The sequence below is a fragment of the Protobothrops mucrosquamatus genome, unplaced genomic scaffold (assembly GCF_001527695.2).
Source record: "Protobothrops mucrosquamatus isolate PMUCROS unplaced genomic scaffold, P.Mucros_1.0 scaffold_129, whole genome shotgun sequence".
Taxonomy (NCBI): Eukaryota; Metazoa; Chordata; class Lepidosauria; order Squamata; family Viperidae; genus Protobothrops; species Protobothrops mucrosquamatus.
In genome coordinates this window covers 18,835-45,135 of record NW_015386205.1, presented here as the reverse complement: position 1 = coordinate 45,135, position 26,301 = coordinate 18,835, and the positions used below count along the sequence as shown (strand labels likewise).

General features: G+C 41.0%; 1 protein-coding gene across 2 annotated transcripts in view; it reads left to right on the top strand.

Annotated features, from left to right (window-relative positions):
- TSC22D2 (TSC22 domain family member 2) overlaps nucleotides 1-26,070 on the top strand; it is a 38,028-nt gene extending 11,958 nt beyond the window's left edge. Inside the window, exons 2-4 of one of the 2 annotated variants that reach the window (XM_015817701.1) lie at nucleotides 11,882-11,953; nucleotides 21,643-21,694; nucleotides 24,417-26,070. In XM_015817701.1, the coding sequence (XP_015673187.1) occupies nucleotides 11,882-11,953; nucleotides 21,643-21,694; nucleotides 24,417-24,677 (385 nt within the window). In that variant the 3' untranslated portion in view covers nucleotides 24,678-26,070. The remainder of the gene's footprint in view (nucleotides 1-11,881; nucleotides 11,954-21,642; nucleotides 21,695-24,416) is intronic. The other variant, XM_015817709.1, reaches the window with a different exon arrangement.
- Nucleotides 26,071-26,301: the final 231 nt, after the last annotated feature.

The window sequence follows — 26,301 nt, the reverse complement described above, 5'->3', positions numbered from 1 at the left end:
TGAGGCTTCAGCTCCCCCCTAAGTGAGCTTTTCCCTTTCGGCTGCTCAGCGCTGGGCTCAGCGCTGCAGCCCAATCTCTCCCCAACTCCCCAGGGACGCTGCAAGAGGTTTTCCTTCTGGCTTAGCGTTGAATCGTTCCGGCCGCCAATTTGCCTACTGTGGGCGAGCGCGGCTGCCAATCGGACACCCGGGGGGAGGGCATTTTTCGAGGCTGCACTCTTGAGCGCCCATCCAAGGGAAGGGAAAGCTCACGTGATTGCTGCGGAGCCATCGGTGGCAGTTTTCGCGCCTCTTCCCTCCGAAGGCAACAAAGGGCTCACGCGATTACCGCAGATCCATCGGCGGCAGTTTCGCGCCTCTCCTCCGAAGGCAGCAAAGGGCTCACGCATTTGCCATGGAGCCATTGTTGTTGGGTTTTTCGCGCCTTTCTACGGCAGCCGATAGGCGCGACCGCCATTTTGGCCACGCCTCATGGAAGCCGGGAACGTCAGGCCTCCATTGTTGCACAGGCCGAAGACTCCTATCAGTGGTGCGGCCGCAATTTTGGCTGCCGCTTGCCTGGCCTGTACTCCTCCCTCGTAGTTGCATAGGCGCCAATAACATCGGCATGGCCCCCATTTTGGCCGCCGCCAGCCAGGCCAGGCCTGTACTATTCCATGCCGCGCGACTACATTTTGAACACGTGGCGGGCCGCTGCAGTTGCTCTCTTGGTCATTCTTCTGTTCCAACCCCATCCCATCGGGGACTGAGACAACAGATTAAGCAACAAAGTCCACTCTGTACCTAGCCTCAGGCCTAACTGGCGAACAATTATTTGACCTGGACACCAGTTAGCAGGCTACGCATCAGCTGGCTGTCACCACAGCTGTGGTTATGCCGCTACTGTAGATCCAACCCACCCGGCGAGCGTGCTGATTAAATTACCTCGTTGCTACCAGCGCTCTACGAGCAAGCAGGCTTTCATCACGCAGGTGATTTTGCCGCGGACGTAGGCACGATCGGACCCCTCGGGGTAGCAGACTTCCTCAACTACCGGTCAGGTGGCCAGGGGAGCAGGGTGAACCTAGTAATATCATCCCCTGCTACAACTGCTTTAGCCTAATCCGTCAATTGATCCACTGCCAGAGCTCCCTTTCGGCACTTCCTGAGATAGCTCACCTAAGGATGGAGGACTCCACAGTGCCCCAACCCAAGGACACCTCCCCATCAACTAGCCGTAAAAGGCACAAGTCCTCCAAATAGGAGGCGGCAGGCAGGATCAAGGCCAAGGCAAAGACCATTTCTGCAAGGAAGCCTTCCAAATTGGCGGAAAAACAGGCTAGCAGGAGACACCAGGCTTTGGAGAAGGAATTCTCCAAAGCGCAGAGGCTGGCCAGGGCAGAGGAGGAACGGATAGAGGCTTCGGGTTTTGACCTTCTCCTGGGGCCCTCACCCTCCGCCCAAGGGGTCTGGTCCCCGAAGGGAATCCTCACACACCTCTCTTCTTCTGAGGTGGACCAAGATCCAACCATCCACCAACCACCATTGGCACCACGAGCCACACATTCGGGCCCAGAGGCCACCTTCACTCCCACAGCCGCTGGGTTCAGGGTAACTGAGACCGAAGGCGCCACTTCCGACGATCGCCTTCAGGTCCTGATCCTCTCAGGCGATTGACCGGGCATTTGCCGCCAGGTCTTACCACATGCCCAGGGCCGAGTCAATGGCATCAATACCATCTCATCTTCCCCAATTGGATGCATCTGGGTACCATGGTCCTCCCTCACCTTCCCGTTCCTCTTATAGCAGGGCTTCTCCTGCGGAGTACGACCAACCAGACATTCCATGGTTGGAGGAGGACCTCTCCCCAGATCCTCCCCCATTTGGAGGTCTCTTTAACCCGGCCCTCTTTTTGCCACTGCTTTGTAAGGCCAGCACGACAGCCAACATAGGTCCTGATCGGGTCCCTCAGCCAGACCCTTCTCCCCGTTCAGATCCGAATCCGGTGTTTTTTGAGCCTGTCGTAGCTCAGCACCATGTTCCTTGTCCATCTCTCTTCTTGAACACTGTTCGGAAGCAATGGGTCTCTCTGGGCACCTTCCCTCCCCTGGCAGGTATGGACAGGAAATTGTTTAGCGTAGCATCAGACTTGGCGGACACCTTGTGCCAACGATGGATGAACTCTTGGCCCCTCTCTTGTCCTCATCCACAGTGTCGGGGGATATGGCAGAGGCGCTGAGGTCTAAGGACAGGAGATGGGAATTGACCTTTCACAGGACTCACCAGGCGGCGGCATGGGCGGTAGGAGTGGCCACTTGCGTATCCTTTTTTGCCAGGACCTCTCTCCTCTGGCTCCGCCAACTCCAAGCCAGGCTCCCTCTGGAGGAGGTACACACTTATCAAGACCTGAGCAAACTGGTTGCAGCGACGGAGTATGTCTCTGATGCAATATTGCATGTGGCCAGCTTTTCCTCCAGGACCATAGTATCCAATGTCACAGCACGGCGGATGCTATGGCTCAAGCATTGGCAAGCTGACGCCAAATCAAGTAGCATCTGGCTGCGGCCCCTTATCAGGGAGGTCAGCTGTTTGGGGAGGCCCTAGCACTTTATTTGACTGAGAATAAGGACAAGCGGAAGGTGCTGATCCACCTCACCAGGTGGGCCGACAGGCATGCTAACCCGTACACACGCAGGCAGTCCTTTCGGTCAGGAACGGGCTCTGGGTCCGCACAACCTCCCCGTCCCTTCACGGCCAGACAGGATCGTCCGTCTGACAGATTGGGTCCCAGACCCAGGCAGCAGTATCAGGGCAAGCGGCCCTTTCGGGGGGGGGCGCCCTTTTAGAAGGTCCAAGTGACTCCTGGGCTGCCCCTCCCATAAGTGGCAGGCTATCCCTCTTTGTCCACCAGTGTGAAGTTACCACCACATACTCCTGGGTCCTCCAAACCATCCAACACGCCTGTCCCTAGAATTTGTGTCCAGTCTGCCAAGGCACTTCATTTCTTGCCCCCTGTCAACGAACCCAGTCAAAAGGGTCCTCATGCAAGAGGCCGTCCGTCATCTTTTAGACATAAGAGCCATAGAACTGATGCCGGCTGGTCAACAGGGCAGGGGATTCTATTCCATCCTCTTTGTGGTTCCCAAGGCCTCGGGAGGATGGAGGGCGATTCTGGACCTTAAAGGTCTGAATTCCCACATTGCATACCGGAAATTCAAGATGCAAACGCCATCTTAAGCAGTGTCAGAAACGGGGACTTCCTGATGTCCATAGACCTCACAGAAGTGTATTTCCACATCCCCATCGTCCCCGACCACCGGCAGTTCTTCAGGTTCTGTTATATGGGCCATCACTACCAATACAGGGCCCTGCCGTATGGCCTTTCGTCGGCTCCGAGGGTGTTCACCAAAATCCTGGCGGTGCTCGCCACATACCTGAGACTGGTGCCGGTACGCATTCAATGCTACCTGGACGACATTCTCATCCAGTCGTCCTCCCTTCTAGCGACCCAGTTGGACCTGGCATTGTTGATCAAGGTCCTCCAAGAGCACGGGTTCTCGGTGAACTTTCAAAAGAGCCAGACGGTCCCCTCGACCCGACTCCTGCACCTGGGCGCCATCATAGACACAGTCAGTTGCCAGGTCTACCTATCCCAGGAACGTCGGGACAGCATCCGGATCCTGGTCCTCAAGATATGCAGGGAGCGCGTAGTGATGCTGGCCCTGCTTTCCCAACTCTTGGGAACGATGTCTTCATGCATAGCGATAGTGCCTTGGGCCAGACTGCATTCCAGGAACCTCCAATGGTTCCTGCTCCCCTTCCAAAGGTCGGGCACCAGCTCCTCCAACCAAAGGGTAAGGGTCCCTACTCAGACCCTGCGGTCCCTCCGATGGTGGTCCTCGCCAGCGGTAGCCAGAGGGTCATTCTTCAAGGAACCTGTCCGGCTCACGCTTACGACGGACGCCAGGCTGTTCGGCTGGGGAGCACACCTTCAGTCTCAGTTCGCCCAGGACCAATGGTCCCGAGCAGACATGAGACACAATATCAATTGGTTGGAGCTCAGAGCCATCCATCTGGCTCGCCGCCACTTCCACAAGGTTGCGAGGCAACACGTGCTAGTCCTTACGGACAACGTGGCGGCAAAGGCCCACGTGAACCGGCAAGGGGGTACCCAGTCCAGGGCCCTCATGGCCGAGGCCCAGTTGTTGGGCTCCTGGACAGAGACCAACCTGTACTCCCTCGGCCGAATACATCTCAGGGGAGGCAAACCGGCAGGCGGATTTTCTAAGCAGGTCGACCGTGGATCATTCCGAATGGCGTCTGCACCCGGACCTCTTCGCAGAGATAGCGCAGCGGTTCGGACAACTGGTCATAGACTTGTTCGCTTCTCCCGCGAACTCCCAGCTTCTGAGATTTTTCTCCCGGTTCACATCCCCAGGGGCAGAGAGAGTGGATGCTCTTCGAGCTCCTTGGCCAGGGGGCCTGCTTTACGCGTTTCCCCCTCTCCCTCTGATCCCGGAAGCTATTTGCAAACTGCTGCAGGAGCAAGTGGGGGTGATAACTCATGGTTCGCCGACCTTGTGAACCTCTCCCGCTCTCCCTCATGGAGGATTCCCCCAGATCGCATGTCTCTCCACCAGGGGGTTCTACAACACCCAGAACCCCAGTGGCTGCAATTAGCCGCCTGGCACTTGAACGCCGGATCCTGACCCGGGAATCATATTCATCGGGAGTGATTTCCATGATTCAGGCCTCCCGATGGCCGGCAACAAATCGCATCTATGACTCCACATGGAGGAATTTTTGCCATTGGTGCAAACGGCGGCAACTGGATATCTTAGAATTGACGATTCCACAGATTTTGGAGTACTTGCTCGAAGGCCTTGATAAGGGCTTAGCGCCTAATACCATCCGCAGGCAGGTTGCGGCCTTATTGACCTTACTTTCTTGTGCCAGTTCGCTTCCTTTGCCCCAGCATCCCAGGTTACGCTCCTTTCTCAAGGGCGCCACCAACACAAAACCGCCCGTAGTACATAGGTATCCCTCTTGGGAATTACCGCAGGTACTACGGACCCTTACCAAGCCACCATTTGAGCCTCTCCTAACTTATGCTCTGTGGTCCTTGTCTCTCAAGGTCACCTTCCTCGTCGCTATCACGTCAGCCAGGCGAATCTCTGAGCTTGCGGCTCTGTCGGTCAGGGATGACTTTTGTATCTTTCACCGGGACCGGGTGGTCCTTCGATTGGACCCTACATTCATTCCCACAGTCAACACCCTTTTTCATAGGGCCCAGGAGATTGTCTTACCGGATTTTTGCCCAAACTCGTCCCATGACTTGGAACGACAGTGGCACACACTGGACGTCTGCAGGGCGTTACGCTATTATATCAAGCGAACGGCGTCCTTCCGCAAATCTGAAGCACTCTTCTTCCTTTCACCATGCCTCTCTGGGACAGAAGGTGTCTGCCTCAACTTATAGGCAGATGGATCAGGACTTGCATTGCGGAGGCGTACCAGTCGCTTTCCCTGTCAGTCCCAAGTCATGTCACGGCACATTCCACTCGCAGTGCTGCGATCTTCGCAGCGTGGCCACACAAGCGTTCATCGAGGAGGTTTGTAAGGCAGCAATGTGGTCTTCGCCTTCCCCATTTGTCAGGCATTATAAGTTAGACTGGTTTGCATCTGCAGACGCCTCCTTTGGACGGAGGGTCCTTCAGCAGGTAGTATCTAGGGACGTGAGTCCAGCCTTGACTGCTTCCCTCCCAGTAGGGCTTTGGTATGTCCCATTGATGGATTCTCCATCTCCTGTGCTGGAGAAGGGGCGTTGTCTTACCTGAACGCCTGTTCTTAGCACGGAGATGGAGAATCCACTCCCATCCCTTAGGGTCCGTCAGGCCAGTGTTAGGGGTCTGGGAGCCATCACGTCGGACTGTCGTCAGTCCCTTTCGCCCTCGTCAATACTGGGTGTGTCCTAGCCCAGGAGGGGCATGGCAAGTTTGGCTGACTTGGTCTAATGGGCAGGAAGACAGAGCTAACCCATTGGTGGATTCTCCATCTCCGTGCTGAGAATAGGCGTTCAGGTAAGACAACGCCCCATCTATCACAGTCTCCTGCAATCTCTCTTACTTTGGGTAGCCTTTCCACTGGATCAGGTATTTAAATATTTGCCCTTGTCTCAGAGTCCAAAATAGCCTCCACTTCGTACTCTTCTCCATATACCAGTATGATAGAAGCTGGAGTCATCCTAATAGATATGCATAGGGTGGGTAGGTGCCTCTCTCATAATCAAAGACTGATGGAAAACAGAATCTTCATTGAGGCTAACACATCAGTGGTCACACGTTTAGCTGGAAAGGGGCCAATAAACTTCAAGTCAAGTTTCTTTGAAGATCAGGGAGACAGCAGAAATTCTGTAGAAAGCCACACAAACTCTAGCCCGCTTTTACCTGCATGTCTGTGGTCCATGTATATGCTCCCGTTGCCAGCTGTAGTTGTTACTTATAATAAATTCAGCACAGAAGTGATCTTGGTACACTTTTTGAGCAACTCTGTGTGTTGCCAGCCATAAATAGTTCATATTTGAGTTGGGAAAGTCAGGAATCAATCCTGGTTTCCCCTAAATTTTTCTGGCAAGTTCTCATGAGAATGCAGAAATACTGGTTGTGCTGCAGGCTGCTGCAGGTTGAGGTAAATTCTGTCCAAATGTTGTGTTAGCTGCATCATGGCATTTTGTATGCTGCCTGGCTGATAGTGGTGTACCTTAAGAATTGGAAACTATCTCCAGGAATAATACTGAGATCTACTGCCTCCCTAGAAAGAATAAGAGACTTTCAACATTGATCCCAGCCCAGTAGGGTAGACCAAACTAGGAAACCAATGCCATATAGGTCTAAAACTACTTTTATTAGAATAGCCATAGTAATACTGTAGAATCTTGCAAGTGTAAATGTGCTTCCCTCTTCTCACACTTTATCTTCATGTGAATTAGGAAATGGTCTATCTGATGAGTTTCTTATGTTTATTTCGTGGAATGGGCTCAAGTCATGCTTGTCTGATCATTGCCTTGGTAACATATTTTCCCCGCTGTCTTTCAGTCATTCTTTATGCCTTCTTCAGGAGGGGTGCCTAAATGTTTCTGTGTAATTATATGCCATGCATTTTAAAAATAGTAACAAATTTACTATAATTGATTAGACAGATAAAAGTTAATGTAAGGACACTTGCCTTTTTCACAAATAGCCCTCTGGAACTGATGGGAACAGAATTGTCCCAAATTGGGGAGATACCCCTTGTTTGAGTGTGATAGAACTTTACAATGGCCCTTGGAGAGATTATGGGTAATTGAGTCATCCATTCTGAGTATCTCCATGCTTCCTACATTGAAGATACATTTTGTGGATTAAAAGAGTGAACAAATACTGCTTGAATAAACTTCCTTCTGTTCATAGTAGTTGGACATTTTTTTGTCTTAAGAAAAAAATCTTCATATCCTTGAAGCAATAACTTTTTACTGTGCTACTGGAATATTAACTTTATTTTCAAGTGTCCTATATCTGTTATACTTTACCACCCTGTTCCTTGGTGTTTATCTTACTCAGTTGCAAGACATTGTATTCAAAAAGTTAGCAAATCATGATTCCAAAGAACACATTTAGGTGCAAATATCTTAGATGCTAATGAAAAGATGATGTTCTATGCCTTCATATTAAACTAAACCTAATATTTCTTAGTTGAATACTCCAATTAAACTGTTTTGGAAATGTAAAAAAATAGATTTATACAATACTTTAAAATGTCTGCTCTTTCCCACAGAATATAACGTAAGAATACTACATAAATACAAAATGTTCAGATTCTTTTTTTTTCCAGAAAATCGGTGTCTCTGTAAGAAAATATGTACCATAATGTTATATAGTTTTTGTTCATTGTTTTAGTTCCATGAGTGTTTTACTATATTTACACAGTGAGGTTTTCTTCTTGTTAAGAAGCTTAGTGTCTTGGTTAATTTTAGCTATGTGCAGCTAAGTTATACAGTACTACAAATCTCAGTCATCCTATAATTCTCTTTTGAAGTAAACTAACCCTAATTTATTTTCTGTGTTTAATATTTTTATTTAATTTATCAAATTTAGTTTTCTCTTTATCTAATATTACCTAACCAAGATTTTATCAGAATATATTGATAAGGTTTAATTTATAGATTTTACTTTCTCAAACAAATAATATTTATTGATTATGTAGAACAGACATGTGCAGCCCACAGCCCACAAACTGCATGTAGCCCCACAAGATTGTAAACTTTTAGCATTATTGTGTGATTTATATACATTCACGCAATGCAAGTTCAGGCAAGTCAAAAGGATACCCATAATGTAGAATAATACTACTGTGGACGAGAGAGAGGAATTATTTTTAATCTGAATTTAATTCATTAAATTACACTTACATCATATTAACCAAATACTGCAGTTGTCTAGGAAAACTGTAGAAAGATGCTAATGATTCTGTTGCAAACTAGTATTTCCTGAGAAAATACATATGTAGTCCTTGTTAATTAAAAATGGCAACATTCCATTATATGACATAAATTGCATTTGTGAGATTTATAATAGTTTCTATTTTGCATTTGGTTTGTATGATGATTATCTTGAATTTTGTATGTGATATTTCCTTAAGTATGGCTAGGTATTCAATTATGTCAACATTAAAATATAATATGAAATTACGATTTAGTATTACAAGAGCAAGCTCCAGCAGGTTCTTGTGTGCCTGCTTCCTTTCTATTTTACATGTACTGCATGTAAATTCTAAAGTATAATGATGGAAATAAATTAATAAATTTATTTCACAACTAGCTGTACCCAGCCACGCGTTGCTGTGGCTCAGTCTGGTTAAATGGAAAAGAAAGAAAAGAGAAAGCGCACGTTTGTAATATGTTTACGTCCAACAGATGGCGTTGTTTTTTTTTTAAAAAGCATGTTTTTACCTGTCACAGGTGTGACATCTATATAATAGTAGGTATATAAAAACACGCGCGTATTCGAATGCAACGTTGTGTCAAAATTTCAAAGCAATCGGTGAAGAACTTTCGGAGATTTAAGATTTTGAACAAACGAACATTTACATTTTTATTTATATAGATTTATAGTCAGAAATTTTCTGTTTTCACAAACCATGGCTATCAGTAGTACCAATTTGTCGGTAATTCTAGAGGCTGCAGGAATTGAAAATGGAGAATCCTCAACATCTGATCAAAGAATTATGCAAATTCAAGATTTAGTTTTTGCAACATAATGTAATTTTAATCAGTAATTTAATATATCAGCCCACTGAAAATTTGTCTATTGAAAAACAGTTCTTTTCTCTGTGTGATTTTTCATAAGTAAGGTAGGATATTTTTTAAGCTAAGGTTTCTGTTTCTCAGATTACAGCTGAAAATATAGATTTCCCTTATGGCAGGGATGTCAAACTCAGTTTCACTGAGGGCCGCATCAGCATTGCGGTTGCCCTCGGGGGGCCGGCTGGGTGTGGCCTACTGGGTGGGCGTGGATGGAGTGGGTGTGGCCAGCTCTACATCGTTCGCGTCAAGGGTGCCTGTGGTGGCCTGGGCAGCAGTGGGACAGATCTGAGGGTCTCTGGCAGAAGGGGGTGGGACCAGGGCAAGTGCCAAGGCATGGTCCACTGGAAGAGTCTCACTGTTCCTCTCAGTCCATGAGGGGGGGCCTGGATGGTGGCACGGGCTGCCCGGAGCCTTGGGCAGCAGAGGTCAAATGCCCAGCCTGGCCCTTGAGCACCCGCAGCACCAAGCCCAGCCCCACTTCCCCAAGGGAGGGCCCAGCTGCACTTACCTCCTCCTCAAGGCTGCTGCTGCTATGCTTGCTCTCCTTACCCAGGTTGCTCATGATGGGTATGAGGGCAAAGTCAGAGGGAGGCCATTCCCTCTCCATGGGAGGAGACACCCAGCTTTCTATCCAATGCTTCCTTAGCAATAGGATGGGAGACCCCCGGGATAGGCCAGGAGGAGGGGGCAAGGGGATGGTGAAAGGGCAGCAGGGCAGGACTAAGGCAGGACTTCCCTCAGACCCTCCCTCTCCTTCTTTCCTTCCTTCCTAAGTATAGAGTGGTAGGAAAATATTTGAGATGAGGGAGAGAGAAAAACAGGCAAGAAACGCAGCTGGGGAGGTGTCACCCTTCGTGAGGAATGAAGAAATGCACCATCGCCTGGAAGTGGCCAGCACATGGCCCTCATCTACTTCACATATCTGGCATGGTGGGCTCTGGGGGAGGGGATGCCATGAGCAGCGTGAGAGTCAACATTACCTGCGCCATGCTGGCCAGCCCACAGCCTGCCCGGTTTCAGCAGCAGTGGGGTGTTTTCCTCACAGCACCGAGAGGTTGAGCCGGGCGGTGCGAAGCTCGCCAGCTTTGCACCTTGCTGCCTGCTGAAACTGGGCAGGCTGGGGGCTAGGCAGCATTGCACTTCTCATCAGATTTGCGCCACCCGGCTCAGCTCTCTGCGCTGTGAGGAGAGCGCTCCACTGCCTGCCAAAACCCCTCCCCTGGAGCCCATCAAGCCGGATATGTGAAGTAGACAAGGGCCATTTGCTGGCCACTTCCAGGCGATGGTGCATTTCTTCATTTCTCAGAAAGGGTGACACCTCCCCAGCATGCACCCAGGCGTTGCGGCCAATGCGGCAGGGGCTGGTTCCTCGCTGTTTCCAGACGGCCTTCTGGAGCTAAGACTGAATGCGTTTCAGCATAGATGGCCACCACAAAATTGTACGTTGGCTCCCGGCCGGCCTGAGCCAGGGCCATGACAGTGGGGGCCGTTCCTTCACTGTTTCCAGGATGGCTTCGCGGGCCACATGAAACCGCATCCGGCCCCCGGGCCTTGTGTTTGACATGTCTGCCTTATGGGATAGTAAATGGTTAAGAAAAGAGTTCCTTGCCCTGACTCCGTTAAGTACAGATATTATGAGAATTACTGATAAAACACTTCTGCTATCTATCTGAAAATTATTTCAGATTTTGGCAGTCCATTTAAACCCATCATTCTGCAAGCTGAAATGCATATAAAATTAATTCCTAAATAGTTATACAGTATTCTTGCCTTTCTAATACAGTGTTGTCCTGTTTTTGTGATCAAAGTTCTGTGAAGGATGTGTGCCTCTCATCTTTATCTTCAGGTAAAGGGAGTTTATTCCTAATCCAGCTTCTGTATTTAGAAGCATGGAGGTTGTCAGTTTTTTTTCTGTGCTATCTCATTTTTGCTCACATAGCACCAGTTGGCTGAATGATCACAGTTTAGAACTTATTTTTTTAGACTTCCCTCTTTTTTTTTTTAAGACTGAGCTTGATAATTTGAGAAAATTACTTATTGGGAAAGGTGGATGTGGTTTTATTCTAGGTAATCACACATGAATAACTTGCTTGGCAAATATGAACTGTTCTGGTTAATGGCATAAGATTTTATGTTTGGATTCCCATTCCTCTGTGTGTCTTTAAATTCATTGTTTAAAAGTTGTAGAAACTACCTTGTTCACATTTCTATAGCATGATCTGTCTTTCGTACTCATATTATCAGTGCATGGTGATAAAAGACAACACTCCATTTAGAAGATAGTGCCATTTAAATATCAGGGCTAGGTGAATCATAAAAACTATCATTGTATTCTGCTTATAAGCATCCTAGATGCATTTGATTGACGCATTTTAAAAATGATGTAAGGAAAAAGATTCCCTAAGAAATATATTTTGTACACACTCTCTGTTTCTCTATTATCTATTACATATCTGCTAAACTGTGAACCTAGCTTATCTAAATGTTTAAACCTAGAACACATTATTTTACTCAAAACAGATTGTTCATTTTCAATCTTGTTTCATTTCCTGGCTCTCATAGGAATCCTTCAACTACTTTCTACCAAGTGTTTCATTCGAACAAGTTACAGGAATCAAAGAACCTCTGGGATAGGTATGAATATTTAAGTATGGAAAGCATACATGCTTAAGTATGCATGAAGAGCTTTGCATTGTGCAGGTTTCTCGTCATCAAGTAATATCTTCATTTTAGTATCTTCTTTTCCTTGTTTATTTGCCAAGTAGGGAAATAAAGTATCCCAAAATTTCTCAGTTATATAACTGTTCTCTTCTGGGCCGTGTGAAATCTTGCTCCATATCATATATCACAAGCTTTTTCTGGGAGAAGAGTATTTTTAAATTAGATGTTCACTGATATTAGAATGAGAACTTCTATCAGTTGTAGCTACCAACAGTTCAAACTTAATTTTTGAAAACTATCAGTAATAATTGCCTGACTAATGGGGTTTTTTTTTTAAAAAAAAAATCAAAATCTTTTAAATTTCAGAGTTAAGAACAGTAAATATGGGATCTATATTGATTGGACAAAATAACAATTATACATGAATCTACAAATTGAGTCATGGATAAATAAAAGCATTAAAAGATCATTCAATTACAACCAGGCAATTGGCGAGAAACTGCAACTAATTCAACTTTGAGGATATCACTTGTCAAAGTTGTGTTACTAATTCAACAGCTGCAATTTGCTTTCTCACAATATTAGTAATTCCAATATTAAAAGATTGGAATCTTGGCTTTTCAGGCTTATGGTGTTCTTGTCTGTTTTATATTTTCTACTGCTAATTGAACATTAAGCATCATTGTTTGCATTTGTGGTATTGAAGCAAAGAAAACTGAATGGCTTTTCTTAAAGCTTGCTCAATTCATGTGCTTGCTGATTTCAACATTTTAAAGAACACATTTTAGGTTAAAAAATACAGAATTTAAATCACAATAATCTGAATAACTGATAGAGTTATAACAAAAGAGCTTACAAAGCTATTGTTTTCAATATTGAGATTGAAATCCTGAAGTACTCTTAAATAGCTTATTTCCACATTTGGGGGTTTCAACGTGCCATACGATTAAGGAGAAAAAGATAATTCTGTGGTTTTGGGTGTTGGGTCTCAAATCTACTAGCTGCATGAAGACAATGAGCAATATAGGGGTCAAAGAGGAATCCAGTAATATTCATCTCTCTGATTCAGTTTTGCAAGCAAAATGAAATTTCCTAATATTGCTACCTATCAGTTTCACTCATTGCAAATTTGAACCAAAGTGGACATGACTGATAGAAGCTTGATTCAATTTCTGGTATTCTACCACAAATAGAAAAAAAGGCATTGCTAGTGTATTAAAAAAAACAAAACAAAAAAACAAAATATAGTACAATAGGAGATTGGAAAAAGAACATGTAACCAAAGAAGGATAAAGGAGGATCCTAAAAATATGAAGATGGTATAAGAAAGATTAAAACTTGGGAGGTGCTGAAGTCAGAAATGTCCAAAGAGTGAAAAAGAGCCTTCTTGAGTATGTCAGAAACAAAAAGTAAAGCAAACAGGATGTAGAATTGTTATGGGGAAGAAGGAATGGAATAATAGTAGATGAGAATGCAGAATATCATAATTATTTTCAATGCTTTTTTTCTGAAAGGAAATAAAGCCCTGCTTGACCACTTTTGTGCCACTAATGCAAGGAAGAAGCTGCAACACAAGCTAGGCGAGATGAGGGTAAAAGAACACTTACCCACTTTAAATGAACTCAAATATCAAAGACTAGATGAGTTACATATTGAGGTTATTACATTAACTCTGAATAATTGTTGTGAACTCCTGAAGATCTAGCAAGAACTCAGAAGACTGGAGGAAAGCAAATGTCTCTGTAAGGAAAGAATAAACTGAGTTCAGAGGAGGGCTACCAAGATGGTAAGGCAATTTAAACTAAGTTCTAAGAGGAACTATTAAAGGCACTGGATATATATAGCCTGCAAAAAAGGACAGTGTGGTCAAACTATGGAATAAACCGTCTGTTAGAGATCTGTCTAAAATAATTTAGCAAATTTTACACTGAGTAGGGAGTTGGTCTAAGTATCTCTTCCAATTCTGTGCTAATGTTGGAATAGATGGAACTGGTTGAAGACAGATTCATACTTATGCTCAGTAGCAGGTTGTTCTTTCAAAACTTGTGAAGATCTTGTCTTGCTCCACTGAGGCAACATTAGTATCTCAAAAACTCCTTGAGAGCTATCAAGAACTCAGGATTTCATGAGGAAATTCATAGTCTTTTTAATAAATGCTTTTCATGGCAGATTTTTTTTCCTCTTTCACATGGGAGGTGGACATCATATATTGCTGTGTACAGTATATGATATTTTTATTGCTTTGCATATCATATGCTAAGATAGGAATCAGATTTCTTTAATCTGAAATTGATAAATATAGAAAACATGAATGTGACAGTTAAAGAGGAAAAATTGATCATAGACTGTAACAGTGGCGGCGAACCTATGGCACACATGCCAGAGGCGGCACTCAGAGCCCTCTCTGTGGGCACATGCACCGTTGCCCTAGCCCTGCCTCTCAGGGCCCCCTCACCAGCAGCCCCCCCCGGAGGAGAGTCACCCCCAGGCACGGCCCACGCAAAGCAGCGCAGCCAAGGACATGGTAACCGGGCAGTGGGGACGTAACACGCAGATGATGCTGGAGGGCACGGGCGGAGGGCGTGCCTGTGGCGGGCCGTGGAGGTGGTGGGTGGCCCAGCGGGCAGGGCAGAGCAGGGACGGAGGGGGGGCGGTTTTTGGGCACTCTGTCTCTAAAAGCTTCGCTATCACTGGACTATAATCTTATTAAATGCTCATTTTTTCAGACATTTCTGTTCATACTATTTTGTAATTTATGGCTTGAGTGCAAATGTTGCATTTTGTGAACTGATAGGCTCCTTCAGTCCATAAAGGCGCTGGTGGAATGAAGAAAGAACAACTTTTCCTTTCCCATCATTGGTACACCTCTGTGTCCCTTCAACTTTATTTTGGAAGTTTAGGAATCTCCTGATCATGTGGAGTTTTAGGAGAAGAGTTTCAACCAAACAAGACTTTCTGAGGGAATGCAGCTGAATTACACTGAACGACACTGGAAGCAAACTCTGAATCTTAATTCATTGACCTTTGAATCTAACTACATTGTAGTGTAGTGGATGTATCCATAACTCAGAATTCTGTGATGTTTTTATTTATCATTTTTTTATCAAATGTATGCACCAACTATCACATTTAAGGGACACATTCTAGTGGGAGAGAACTTCCCTGAGGATGAGCTCCAGCACAAGTCCAAAATCTTGGAAGACTAAACTTCTGGTCCTGGGGACCAACCCAGATTGGATCCATACAGCCATAAAAAGAGATACAGATTAAAACAAAGTTAAAAACAGGAGTAAAAATAATTTTAAAAGGTTAAAAATGTGGAGGGGGTGTCCTCATGCCACCAACTATCCCAAGGGTTATATGTCACTCTTTTTTTATTTGTTTTCATTTATCAACATATCACTCTTGATCCTCATGCCAGTTGCCAAAGCCAGGCCTTGACATTCTTCTTCCAGAAAACCAGCAGAATGGGAGCCCACCTCACTTCTAGTGCCAAAATGTTTTATCTAAGTAGCATTGATTCACAACTGTCTGTCCAGATGCTTCATATTAAAGCAATCCTCAGGAATATAAAAATTGCTTTTAATTTAATATAAGCGTTTTTTTTCTTTGAAATTCTGATTAGAAGTCAATACTTATATATACAGTTTAGTAGTATTCATGGACAAGAGGGAGATGTGAATAGGGTCAGATTAGGCTATATTGTAGTGCAGAGGTTCTCAAAATTTTTGATGCCATGACTCCCTAGCATAATAAGTGAATTTGTGGACTCATCTGAAAATAATGATTTTATTCGGATTACATATCTACAATGTGAATATGCTGTTACTTGCCATATTGGAGATGATCAGCTGGTAAAATCAGTTGCTGATCACATTGTGACTCTAACTGCATGTGATTTTGACAGATAACTATACTCCTGGGTTAGGCCATCTCTAAATATTTGTTCTTGGGCAGCTAGGCATTTGAAGAAACCTTTCTATCTTATATATTTTACATTATTGTTTTAAGACTTAAACACCATGGCCAGGTTGAAGCTTCCTTTGGGAAGACACCATGTTTTTTCTTACAACTTGAACACTTGTTGCTAGGTGCAGTAACCTCAGGAGCCTTTCACTACTTTAATTATTCAGAGTAAGAGATTGTGGAGTAGCTTTTAAAAGGACACACCAGGGAGCAATCAAACTGCTGCTTGGCCTAGTATATTCTGACTTTGCGATAGATGCAAGAAAATGGGAAGTAAATTCTGTCCATTAGTACTGACAATTCTATTTAGTCATAGCTCTTTGCTTTGCGATTAGCCATATTGTATGTTGAAAATGCTGCCTCTAGAATTCTGAACCAGTGGTCATTTCCAATCGGTACAACTCAGCATTTCATTCAGTTTGTATTCGGAAATGAACTGATCAGATTTGTACTTACTGAACCACTTTACATTCTGAACTTCTCCAAATTAGCATGTAGTATTTAACAGATGTTCTAGAACAGGCATGTCAAACTCGTGACATTATGTGATGTCGCACGACATATCGTGACTTTTTCCCCATTGCCGGCAATGGGGTGGGCACAGTTTTGGTGTGACGCATCCAGCCCACGGGCCGGCAGTTTGACATGCCTGTTCTAGAATGTTTGTGTGCACCAGCATGTTCTGTTTCAGATGTATTCACTTAGTAATACAAATGTTTTATTGGCAGTAGCAATTCTAAAAATAAGACTGTAAAATGTCCCTTTCAAAGAAAGTTTCTCATCAGTTAATATCTTACATCATTTTACCATGTTAAACCTTTACTATTTACCACTAATATATTCATTCGGACTAATTATTTTTTGTTTTAAACTTTTTTGTTCATCTACTTTCCCATTTCACTGAATAGTTGGATGATTATTAGATAGTACCCAAGGATGTATGAATCAGTAATAAATGAATTTAATAATTGATTTAAAAGGTTTGATGTTCAGTTTAATAAAACATTTAACTATAAAATTACTATAAATTTCTTTACCTACTTAACTTTGGCAAAAATGGTCTGACAATGGTAGATATGGTTTGCAAAGTATCAGCCCAATATAGTCAAGCATTTCACCATAGCTATCTATAAAAAGACTTTCTCTGATTATTTTTTTTAGGGTAAAAACAGTGGGAATGAAAAAGGGAAAATAATGTAGCCTTCAGATGCCACCAATTTAGAAATATTATATCTTTCTTCTTGGAAGTAAAGAAATTTGTATGGTACTTCACTCTCCAATTTTATATTCAAAAAAACCAATCCTGTGACATAGACTGTCCTGAAAAATATTAACTATTCCAAAGTCATGGTGTCCAAAACTGTGATCCAATACCTATAGAGAAGTTGTTCTGTATAAGTGCAGGAAGTATCATAGTGCAGTATAAAAATAAAAGTTAAAAACTAGAATAAAAATGAAAGGTCTTTCTAAAGTGTCTTATCACTCTTACTTGCAGTTTTTCTGGCTTGGCTAGGTTATTAATTCTAGTAAGGAGCTGTTTGGGCAACCATTAAAATAAATTAAAAAGTGTTATGTTACCATATATTGCGTGTACGCAAACACATGCCTAATATTAAAATGTTGTATTGTGATGCTCCAACAAGTGCATTATCTCTGGCTCACTTAATCCAACCAAAAGAGTGTGACAAGTGGCAGAAATGTAACTGTTATTACTGCTGCTGCTGCTGTGGTTAATGGGAGTGAGAAGAATGAAATGGAAAATAGAAAGTACCAGACACTGAGACCAGTGGGGGATCATACTGTAGCGCAGACATGTCAAACACAAGGCCCGGGGGCCGGATGCTGCCCGCGAAGTGGTTTCATGTGGCCCGCGAAGCCATCCTGGAAACAGTGAGGGAACGGCCCCTGCTGCCTTGGCCCTGGCCCAGGCCAGCCGGGAGCCAATGTACAATTTTGTGGTGGCCATCTTGGCACTTGCCCCGGTGGACCATGCCTTGGCACTTGCCCCTGGTCCCACCCCCTTCTGCCAGAGACCCTCAGATCTGTCCCACTCCTACCCAGGCCCCAATAGGCACCCTTGATGCGAATTATGTAGAACTGGCCACACCCACCCGGCCCCCTCAGGGCAACCGCAATGCTGATGCGGCCTTCAGTGAAATTGAGTTTGACACCCCTGCTGTAGCGCAAGCAAATAATTTGAGTATTAAGGGCAAAGAAGGATAAAAATGTATGGGTGGGGGTCACAAAAAAAATAGGATTTTCAATAGAAATATTTTTCTTTCTGTATCTCCCAGCAAATTTTTCTAAAATTCTATCAGAATGAGACACAGACAGAACAGTACTTCTTCAAAGATTGTCATAGGGACAGATTATGAATGAGAGAAAAACTCAACAGCAAACTACTTATATTAGTGCTAAAAAGCCAGTCAAACCTCTGCTTTATCTATATATGAAAGGAAAGCTGCAATGGAGAGCTCAGACTAAATCTAAAATCTTCAAAGTTACAAACTGCCCTTGAATCTTAAATATCTGATTCAGTACATCAAAAATGCTATCCAAATAATTTAAAATCGTACATTAAATTGCCTTTAAATCTTTGCACAGATCTATCATATATCCATCCATCCATCCCTATGTAGAAGTAATGTGTTCAGTTGTCTACCTAATAATGCTATTGGATGTAGTGTTTTGCCATTTGATTCTTAAGTATTCCAATATTGAACTTAGATGGTTATTTCAAAGAATCATGGAACAGTCCAGAAACATGATTGTTTCTATAGGTGTTTGAAAAACATCTTACGTATGTATATAGAGAGAAGATAGGTAAATTTGTGAAATAAAAAGATGAAAAAAAGATCTGCTTCTCCAGCTTCAGATTATTATTATTATTATTATTATTATTATTATTTATTGAATTTATGTATCACGTCATTAAGCAATGGTTGAAAAGTGAAACAAAGAAACAAAAAGTTGATATAAATTGGGGAAAATGGGGGGGGTTAAATGTCCTAATGAAGTTTAGTAGTCGTACTACATGTTTAGAAAGCCAGAGCTAGGAATAAATGAGTCAATTCATTAAGTTGTAATAGTTCTTACATGTAATATAGAGAGATCGTTTCAAGAGAAAAGGCACACTTTGACTTGTTTTTGTCACACTCTTTACAAATGTGTGGGTTATTCCACTGCTGTTCCGGTTAGTCTTGAATTTGAGTTACTCTTTTCCTATATGATAGAAATATATTGTAAAATATATCCTCTTGTGTGACCGCATATACCAGTGATGGCGAACCTTTTAGAGACTGAGTGCCCAAACTGCAACCCAAAACCCACTTATGCATCGTCAGGTGCCGGGTGGGTGTGGCCCATTGGGTGGGCATGGCCCATTGGGTGGGCGTGGCTGCAGTGGTAACAGCAGACTGGGTGGGACTAAAAAGTTCAATCAATCAATTCCAACTTTGCAAGATCTTTTTTTTCCCCGCGAGAAGTTGAAATTGACTGATTGATTGAACCTTATTTTTTGTACACAGCGGTGGAGGCCTAAAGCGAAAAGGTTTTATAAAACCCAGCTAAAGGCCTAGGACTGGGGCGACGGCGCACGTGCCATAGGTTCGCCACCACTGGTATAGTATATTTCTATTCTATCTCACCAAGGAGTTTTGAGGTGGCTCCCAATTACAGTATAAATAGAGAAAATGTAAATATTTATATGATAGAAAGGGAGAAACAATGGAAAATGGAGTGCATGTTAATTGACATGTTATACCTTTTCATGTTGAACATTTATATTAAGAATTTGTGTAGATTCACCTGGAGCAACTGTACTGATTCATAGAGAGAACAAATATATTATTCAAGTATTAAACGTACTGTGCTGAAAGTTCTTAATGATGCCTTAGTCATTTCAGTCTTATATCGTTTATCTTTATGTGCTCTATGTTTCTTATGGATCTGAGAAATTTGGAAGTGATTTCACAGATTTTTAGCAAGAGTAAATACAAAGCACAATTGCATATTTCTGCTTTAAAGTGATACGTTGTTTGGCAGTCAGGTGTTTCTTTGATATTCCTTAAACTTTTGAAAAAATTGAATTAAGTTTTAGTATGTGCCAGCTCACAACTCAGCAATAGCTCCCAGACACCTGATTAATCACAATTTGACAATGCTCTTACTTTTGAAATTGGCTAAAGATTCTCAAGGCACATGGTACTTCACATAAGACTGATTATTGTTTATTACACTGAAGCTAAGTTGAAGTTAAATGTTGGCAAATATTAAAAGCCACTTTTGATATTACTGTGAGGAACATCAAGAAAAAAGTCAAATCCTTTGAGGTTAATTTAATTTATTTATAGAAAGATGTGTTTTAATTATTACAATGGTTATTGTTCTTTTTTTAATAATGCCAATAGTTTGTCATAGGAGACATTGTAGTATACATATATATAAAAGAATGAAATATTAATACTTGAAGTTATACCAGTGCTGATTATTTTTGTAATTAACTATTAAAGTATGAAGATCATGAAATGTTGGTAGATTTTGCATTATATATTGTTTATTTAAAAATCACATAATTATTAAAAATAAAATCAATATGGAAGGAAGCTTTTTTAATATCCAGTTGAGAGCACTGAATTTGCCTTATTTTCATGCTGGATTATAAAACCATGAATAATTACATGTAAACCAAGTTCCTTGGCTAATAATAGATTAAGAAATGAAAAATAACTAACTTTGTAGTAGAGAATGCAGAATACTTTTCTGAAAAATATGCCAAATACCGTGGTTTTTTTCTATAGCATATTTATTAAATGTTCTAAAAATCTAAACCATATGGAGATGACATTTTGATCAGCATGGCACAGGATGACGCAAACATAATTAGTGCTAACTAGAACTGAACCTGGGTTCTATATACTGTAAAATGTCTGATAGCAATGATGATCTGGAACTACCTCCAAACATATATCTTGAACAGAAGGCTAAAGTGTTGGATCATGCTAATCAAGCCAACTATCTTTTGTAGGTATTCTACAATGAGTTGGAACTCTCCTAACAATCAGTTTTGTGTCATTTTATTGTAAAAGAATTGGTTTATTTTTTTCCACTAAAGTGCTTTTACATATTTTCATACTGATCTAGCAGACTTGCATCAAAATGTCACTTTCAAACACACAGTGGTTGACTTGGTTATGATTATGAACTATTTCAGTTGCATATTAATGTGCTCAAATATGGGAGCTCATAACAGCCAATAGGATGTGGGCAATATTTTTTTTCTTAAACTCTCAGGAGGTCTGTGCTCAGTTTCCACAAGGGCCAGAAACTGGCATAAATATCTTGGGCCCAAACTAGCATGAACTAGTTATGTCTAAGTTCTATTGAAAACTTTAGTATTCTCAGTTCCCATCGATTTTGATGAGATTTAAATATGTCTCACTTTCTCTGGGATATAATGCCTATGATTTGAAGATACCACACTTCCTTGTTCCTGAGCATATGGAATTAACACTCGCCAATCTTAGAGGTTTGTAATGATCACTAAAATATAGGAGAACATTGAATGCAAAGTGCTGTAAAAGTGCTGACTTGTGAAACTATAATGGAACACTTTGCCTTTCCATCACTTTTGCTGAATAGCATTTCAGTGATCTCAAATCTCATATGTGACTTTTCTTTGCTTTTCTTTTGAACAGTGCATCTGGTGGGAGTGTTGTGGCCATTGATAACAAAATAGAACAGGCAATGGTAAGTAAGGAATTTATTTATTTATTAAATTTATGGGCCGGTCACTCACTCTGAACAACTTTATTTTGCTTACAGTGTTGATCATAGTCTCTGACTGTAAGAGTATTATTTGGAGATTTTAATATAAATAGCTATTTTGTCCCAAATTCTTAATAGGTAGAGAATAATAATTACAAAAGAATAGCATAGTGCAGCACAGATTATGGTTTGCACTAGTTTTATGGTTACCTGCATTTAGCAATTTTGTGATAAGCAAAATAGCACCAATGCTGAAATAATTTGGAGCTTTTGTAAAAAATTTAGCAATAAAACTATCCATTCTAATACTTGCTGCTGTGTAATTAATATTCACATTCTGAATATTTTAACTGGACAAATACAGTTTGAATTCTGTGGCAGAATTATTTGTTATTTCATCTAAAATATTATTGTACTATTGAAATTCTGTTTAAAATTCCCTAATTTGTTAGCCATATTTTTAATAAGGATATTATTTATATTTAAATATAATTACTTTTGAAAATAGAAGGCATTTAACTATTTGGTTTGTGAACTTACAAATTATATTCATTAGTGTTCAAGTTGTTATAGACATTGTTTCTTTATTTATTTATGTACCTACCCATCTCACATATGTGACTGTATACGACATACAGCAAAATGGATAAAAACAAATAAATATATATAATATAAAATAAAAACACATGACAGCTGAGCTTTATAAAATAACCATCCACAAAGCCAAGAGATGGGCTCTATCACACTTCCGGGCCTGGCACAAAACCAAGTTTTTAGGGCTTTACAAAAGACAAGCAATGTTACAACTAACTTAATCTCAAGTGGTTGAGATTACACCACAACAGAAAATGACCTCTTCCTGGACCATTCCAGCTCTCACTGATTAGCCCAGGGGTAGGCAACCTTGGCTCTTTTATGACTCATGGACCAACTCCCAAAATTCTTGAGCCAGCTATGCTGGCTCAGGAATTCTGGGAGTTGAAGTCCAAGAATCATAAAAGAGCCAAGGTTGCCTACCCCTGGATTAGCCGATGACACCTAGAGCATTCTCCTCCTGCCAGACTCGGTGGGATAAGTAGAAACAATTGGGAAGAAATAATCCTATAAATAGCCCAGTCCCTTTGCTCAGTGTTGGTCAACACCTTGAATTGCACCTGGAAACACAATGGAAACCATTGCAGCTCACAAGCCAGTAGTGTCACATGTGCTGAAAAACCAATGCCATTAATTGTCTGGGCCGCTGCATTCTGCACCAGCTAAAACTTCCAAATGTTCTTCAAGGGCAGCCCCATGTAGAGAGCATGGCAACAGTTACATCTCCAGAGACTAAATTCTTTAATTTGTTAGTCAGCTCTTTGGTACTAATATTTACATAAAATATAAAAAAAATAAATGATTAAAATAATTGCTTTTGAAAAGACTAAATTCTCTATGTGTTACCTAGTTCAAGAGTAAGAATATTTGTATATAAATATGATTACTAAAATAATTACTTTTCGTTTATAAAAATTTAAGATAAGTTTTTTTAGTTTTAAACATATAGATCGACAGGGTTACATTTCCAAAAACTACATTTTCTTGCTTCTCTGACAGCCAGGTTGTACAGAAAATAAATAAATAAATACAAAAAAAGATGTCCAGTATATTTTTCTCTATTTGTACTACAAAGTAGTAGAAATCAAAGTAACCTTTCATACTGAAAAATAGTACACTTTGGGTAGATTAGAATATTATTATATATTGTTATTAATAAACAGTTTCTATACTTATGATTGCTGATTAATATTTATAAAAATATAAGAAGGACAGACAAACAAATGATGAGCAAAATTTTCAGACTTGTCTTCCAAGAGGAACTCACTTAGGGAATCAGTGTATTAGATTTGGTACAGTTAGATTCTTGAATCAAATTGAAATTTCAAAATACAGAACTATGAGATTAAAATATTTTAACATGTTACTGATAGCCACATTGAAAGAATTCCATAGGAAGGCTCCTATGAAATAAAGGCCTAATTGAAATCATGGCACATTTTTTTAGAAGGATATCCATATACTTTAAACTTTATTATTATTGTAATTATTTGTATGTTGTTAAATTTTAAAAGTTATATTGTAACAGTTGCTAAGTGACCCATCGTAAGTTGTGGACTACCTGTAAAAAGCCAGCAACTTACGCTACGTATATAACATTAATTTATTATTTTCATTTCTTCAAAAGTAAACCTGAGGAGTTTAATTCAGATCAAAAAGCAGTGCATTGAGAAAAATAAGCACATTCTTGAATTTCCCCTACTCATAATAGTAGCTAAGAATCAGTGAAGAGTTCCCATTCATATCTATGGAGATGTTAACTATTAGCAAAACGCATAGGCTATGTTTTCAGAGATATCATAACGTCTCACCATGGATTCTATCCCAATTGAGCCATGATTCCTTTTGAGTAAAATAAAAATAAACATATTTGGTTTAATATGTAGCTTGATTTTAAGAATAGTTATTTTCCCCCCAAAACAAGATATTTTACTTTATATATTTAACAGTATTAAATATATACTGTTATATATAATGGTATGTGTGTACGTAAGATTTCTTGATATTTTTATTTTTCTTATTTAAGCTCATAATGGAGTTTTATTCAACTATTTGGAGTTAAATAATAGCTTGATATGGAATTCTCTAATTATTGGTTTGCCTTTTACAGGATCTGGTGAAAAGCCATTTGATGTATGCAGTCAGAGAAGAAGTGGAAGTACTGAAGGAACAAATAAAAGAATTGGTTGAAAGAAACTCTTTACTTGAACGGGAAAATGCACTGTTAAAATCTCTTTCAAACAATGATCAGTTATCACAACTCTCAACCCAACAGGCCAATCCAAGTAGCACTTCTCAACAGCAAACAGTGATAGCACAGCCTCCACAGCCAACGCAACCTCCACAGCAGCCGAATGTCTCCTCAGCATAAAGCTTTCTTGCCTCATTAAGAACTGAAAGCAATCTGTCCTTGTGTGCCACTGGTCTTCTTTCCACTTTATATGAAAGCAGGTAGCCATGCTTCAGTTGTGTGTTTTGGCCTTTTCAGTATTAGACAATCATTCTGCAAGCGCTTTCCCTCACTGAGATGTCATACAACACAGTTGGTGTCCAATTATGCCATCAGTGCACAAGGGAAAATGTAGAAGGAGTTATAATGCAAAAATCTGCATTTGTTTGATGCACATGAGTGGAGGTCTTTAAGAGCTTTAGTAAGGCTCTTCAAGGTTTCCGTTACTCATGGATTACTTTGAGCCTTGGATTTTCACACAGTAACAACCCCATCTTTAGAGCCACTGTTCTTTCAATGACAAGAAACATTTGCCTACATTAGTTTCATTTATTTGTTTTATTTATTACAGGGCTGCTATTCATAATGTACATGAACAATGTCACAGAACTTTTAATTTTTTAAAAAATAAATGTAAGTATCAGTAAAACTTGATAGACAGGATTGAGTTTAATAGAAAAATGTTTAGGCAATAATTGAACAAAAGAATCCTGGCCTATTTCTAACACTAATGGCAATTTACCTTTTGGTATTTATTTTCAGTAGTTAAGATCCAGCTTGAATGTAAATTTTTGTATAGTGTAAGTATGAAGACCATAGTGCATCTGTACAGGTAGTCGCCAGTCATTGTGATATAATAATTGATGGGCTATTTTGATGAAGAAAACTTTGCTCATTTCTGTTTCTACTTTCTAATAGAGAAATTGCCATGATTCCTCTGCTTTTTGACATTTCGTATGATTTTTTTGGGGGGTGGGGGGGAATAAAAAGCTGTGAAATTGTTCAACCTACTTTGTAACCAAAGAAGCAAAGCTGTGTAATTGAGTTTTTATTTTATAATGCACATTCTTTATGTATTTTTATTTAGTGTTCTCATTCACATTTTCTTTGCTGTCTAGCATGATCTGCATGACCTATAATCTTTGAACCACTTTCGTACCTCATGTTTTATCCAGCACTCTTATTGTGATATGTAATAGTCTGTGAACAATGTCAAATTAAAAAAAGAAAGAACAGCTAGTGTGGTGGAGCTGAGCTGGTGTGTTATGCACTAGTTTAAAAAAATGAAGTGAGCCATCTTTTGTTCATTTAAAATGGTGTTTTGAATTTCGTATGCAGAAAACGTTTTGTTACATTGCAGATTTTAATGTATTTAATAAATGCAACATGCAGATTAAGTGCAGTGTATACTGAGTATTTAAATTAAAATGTACATTTCATAAATACAGTTTCAAGAGACCATTTGTATATACTAACGTAGTATGTCAGAAGTTGATGTACAATATATTTTAACACTTTCTGAAATTAAACTGCAGTTTTGTTGAAAGGTCTGGCTGTAAATATATTCAGAAGATCCCTAGGTTAGTGTTCTAGAGAAACATTCAAGCTGATATCCATATGTGCTACTACTCTGACACTGGTTATAATCTAGATATATTAGCTTTTAAGGAATAGGTTGCACACAAATTATTAAACTTTGAATAAACCTCATTCTAATAGAAATCTGCAATGGAAAGGCTTTTAACATTTTTTATTTTATTTATTA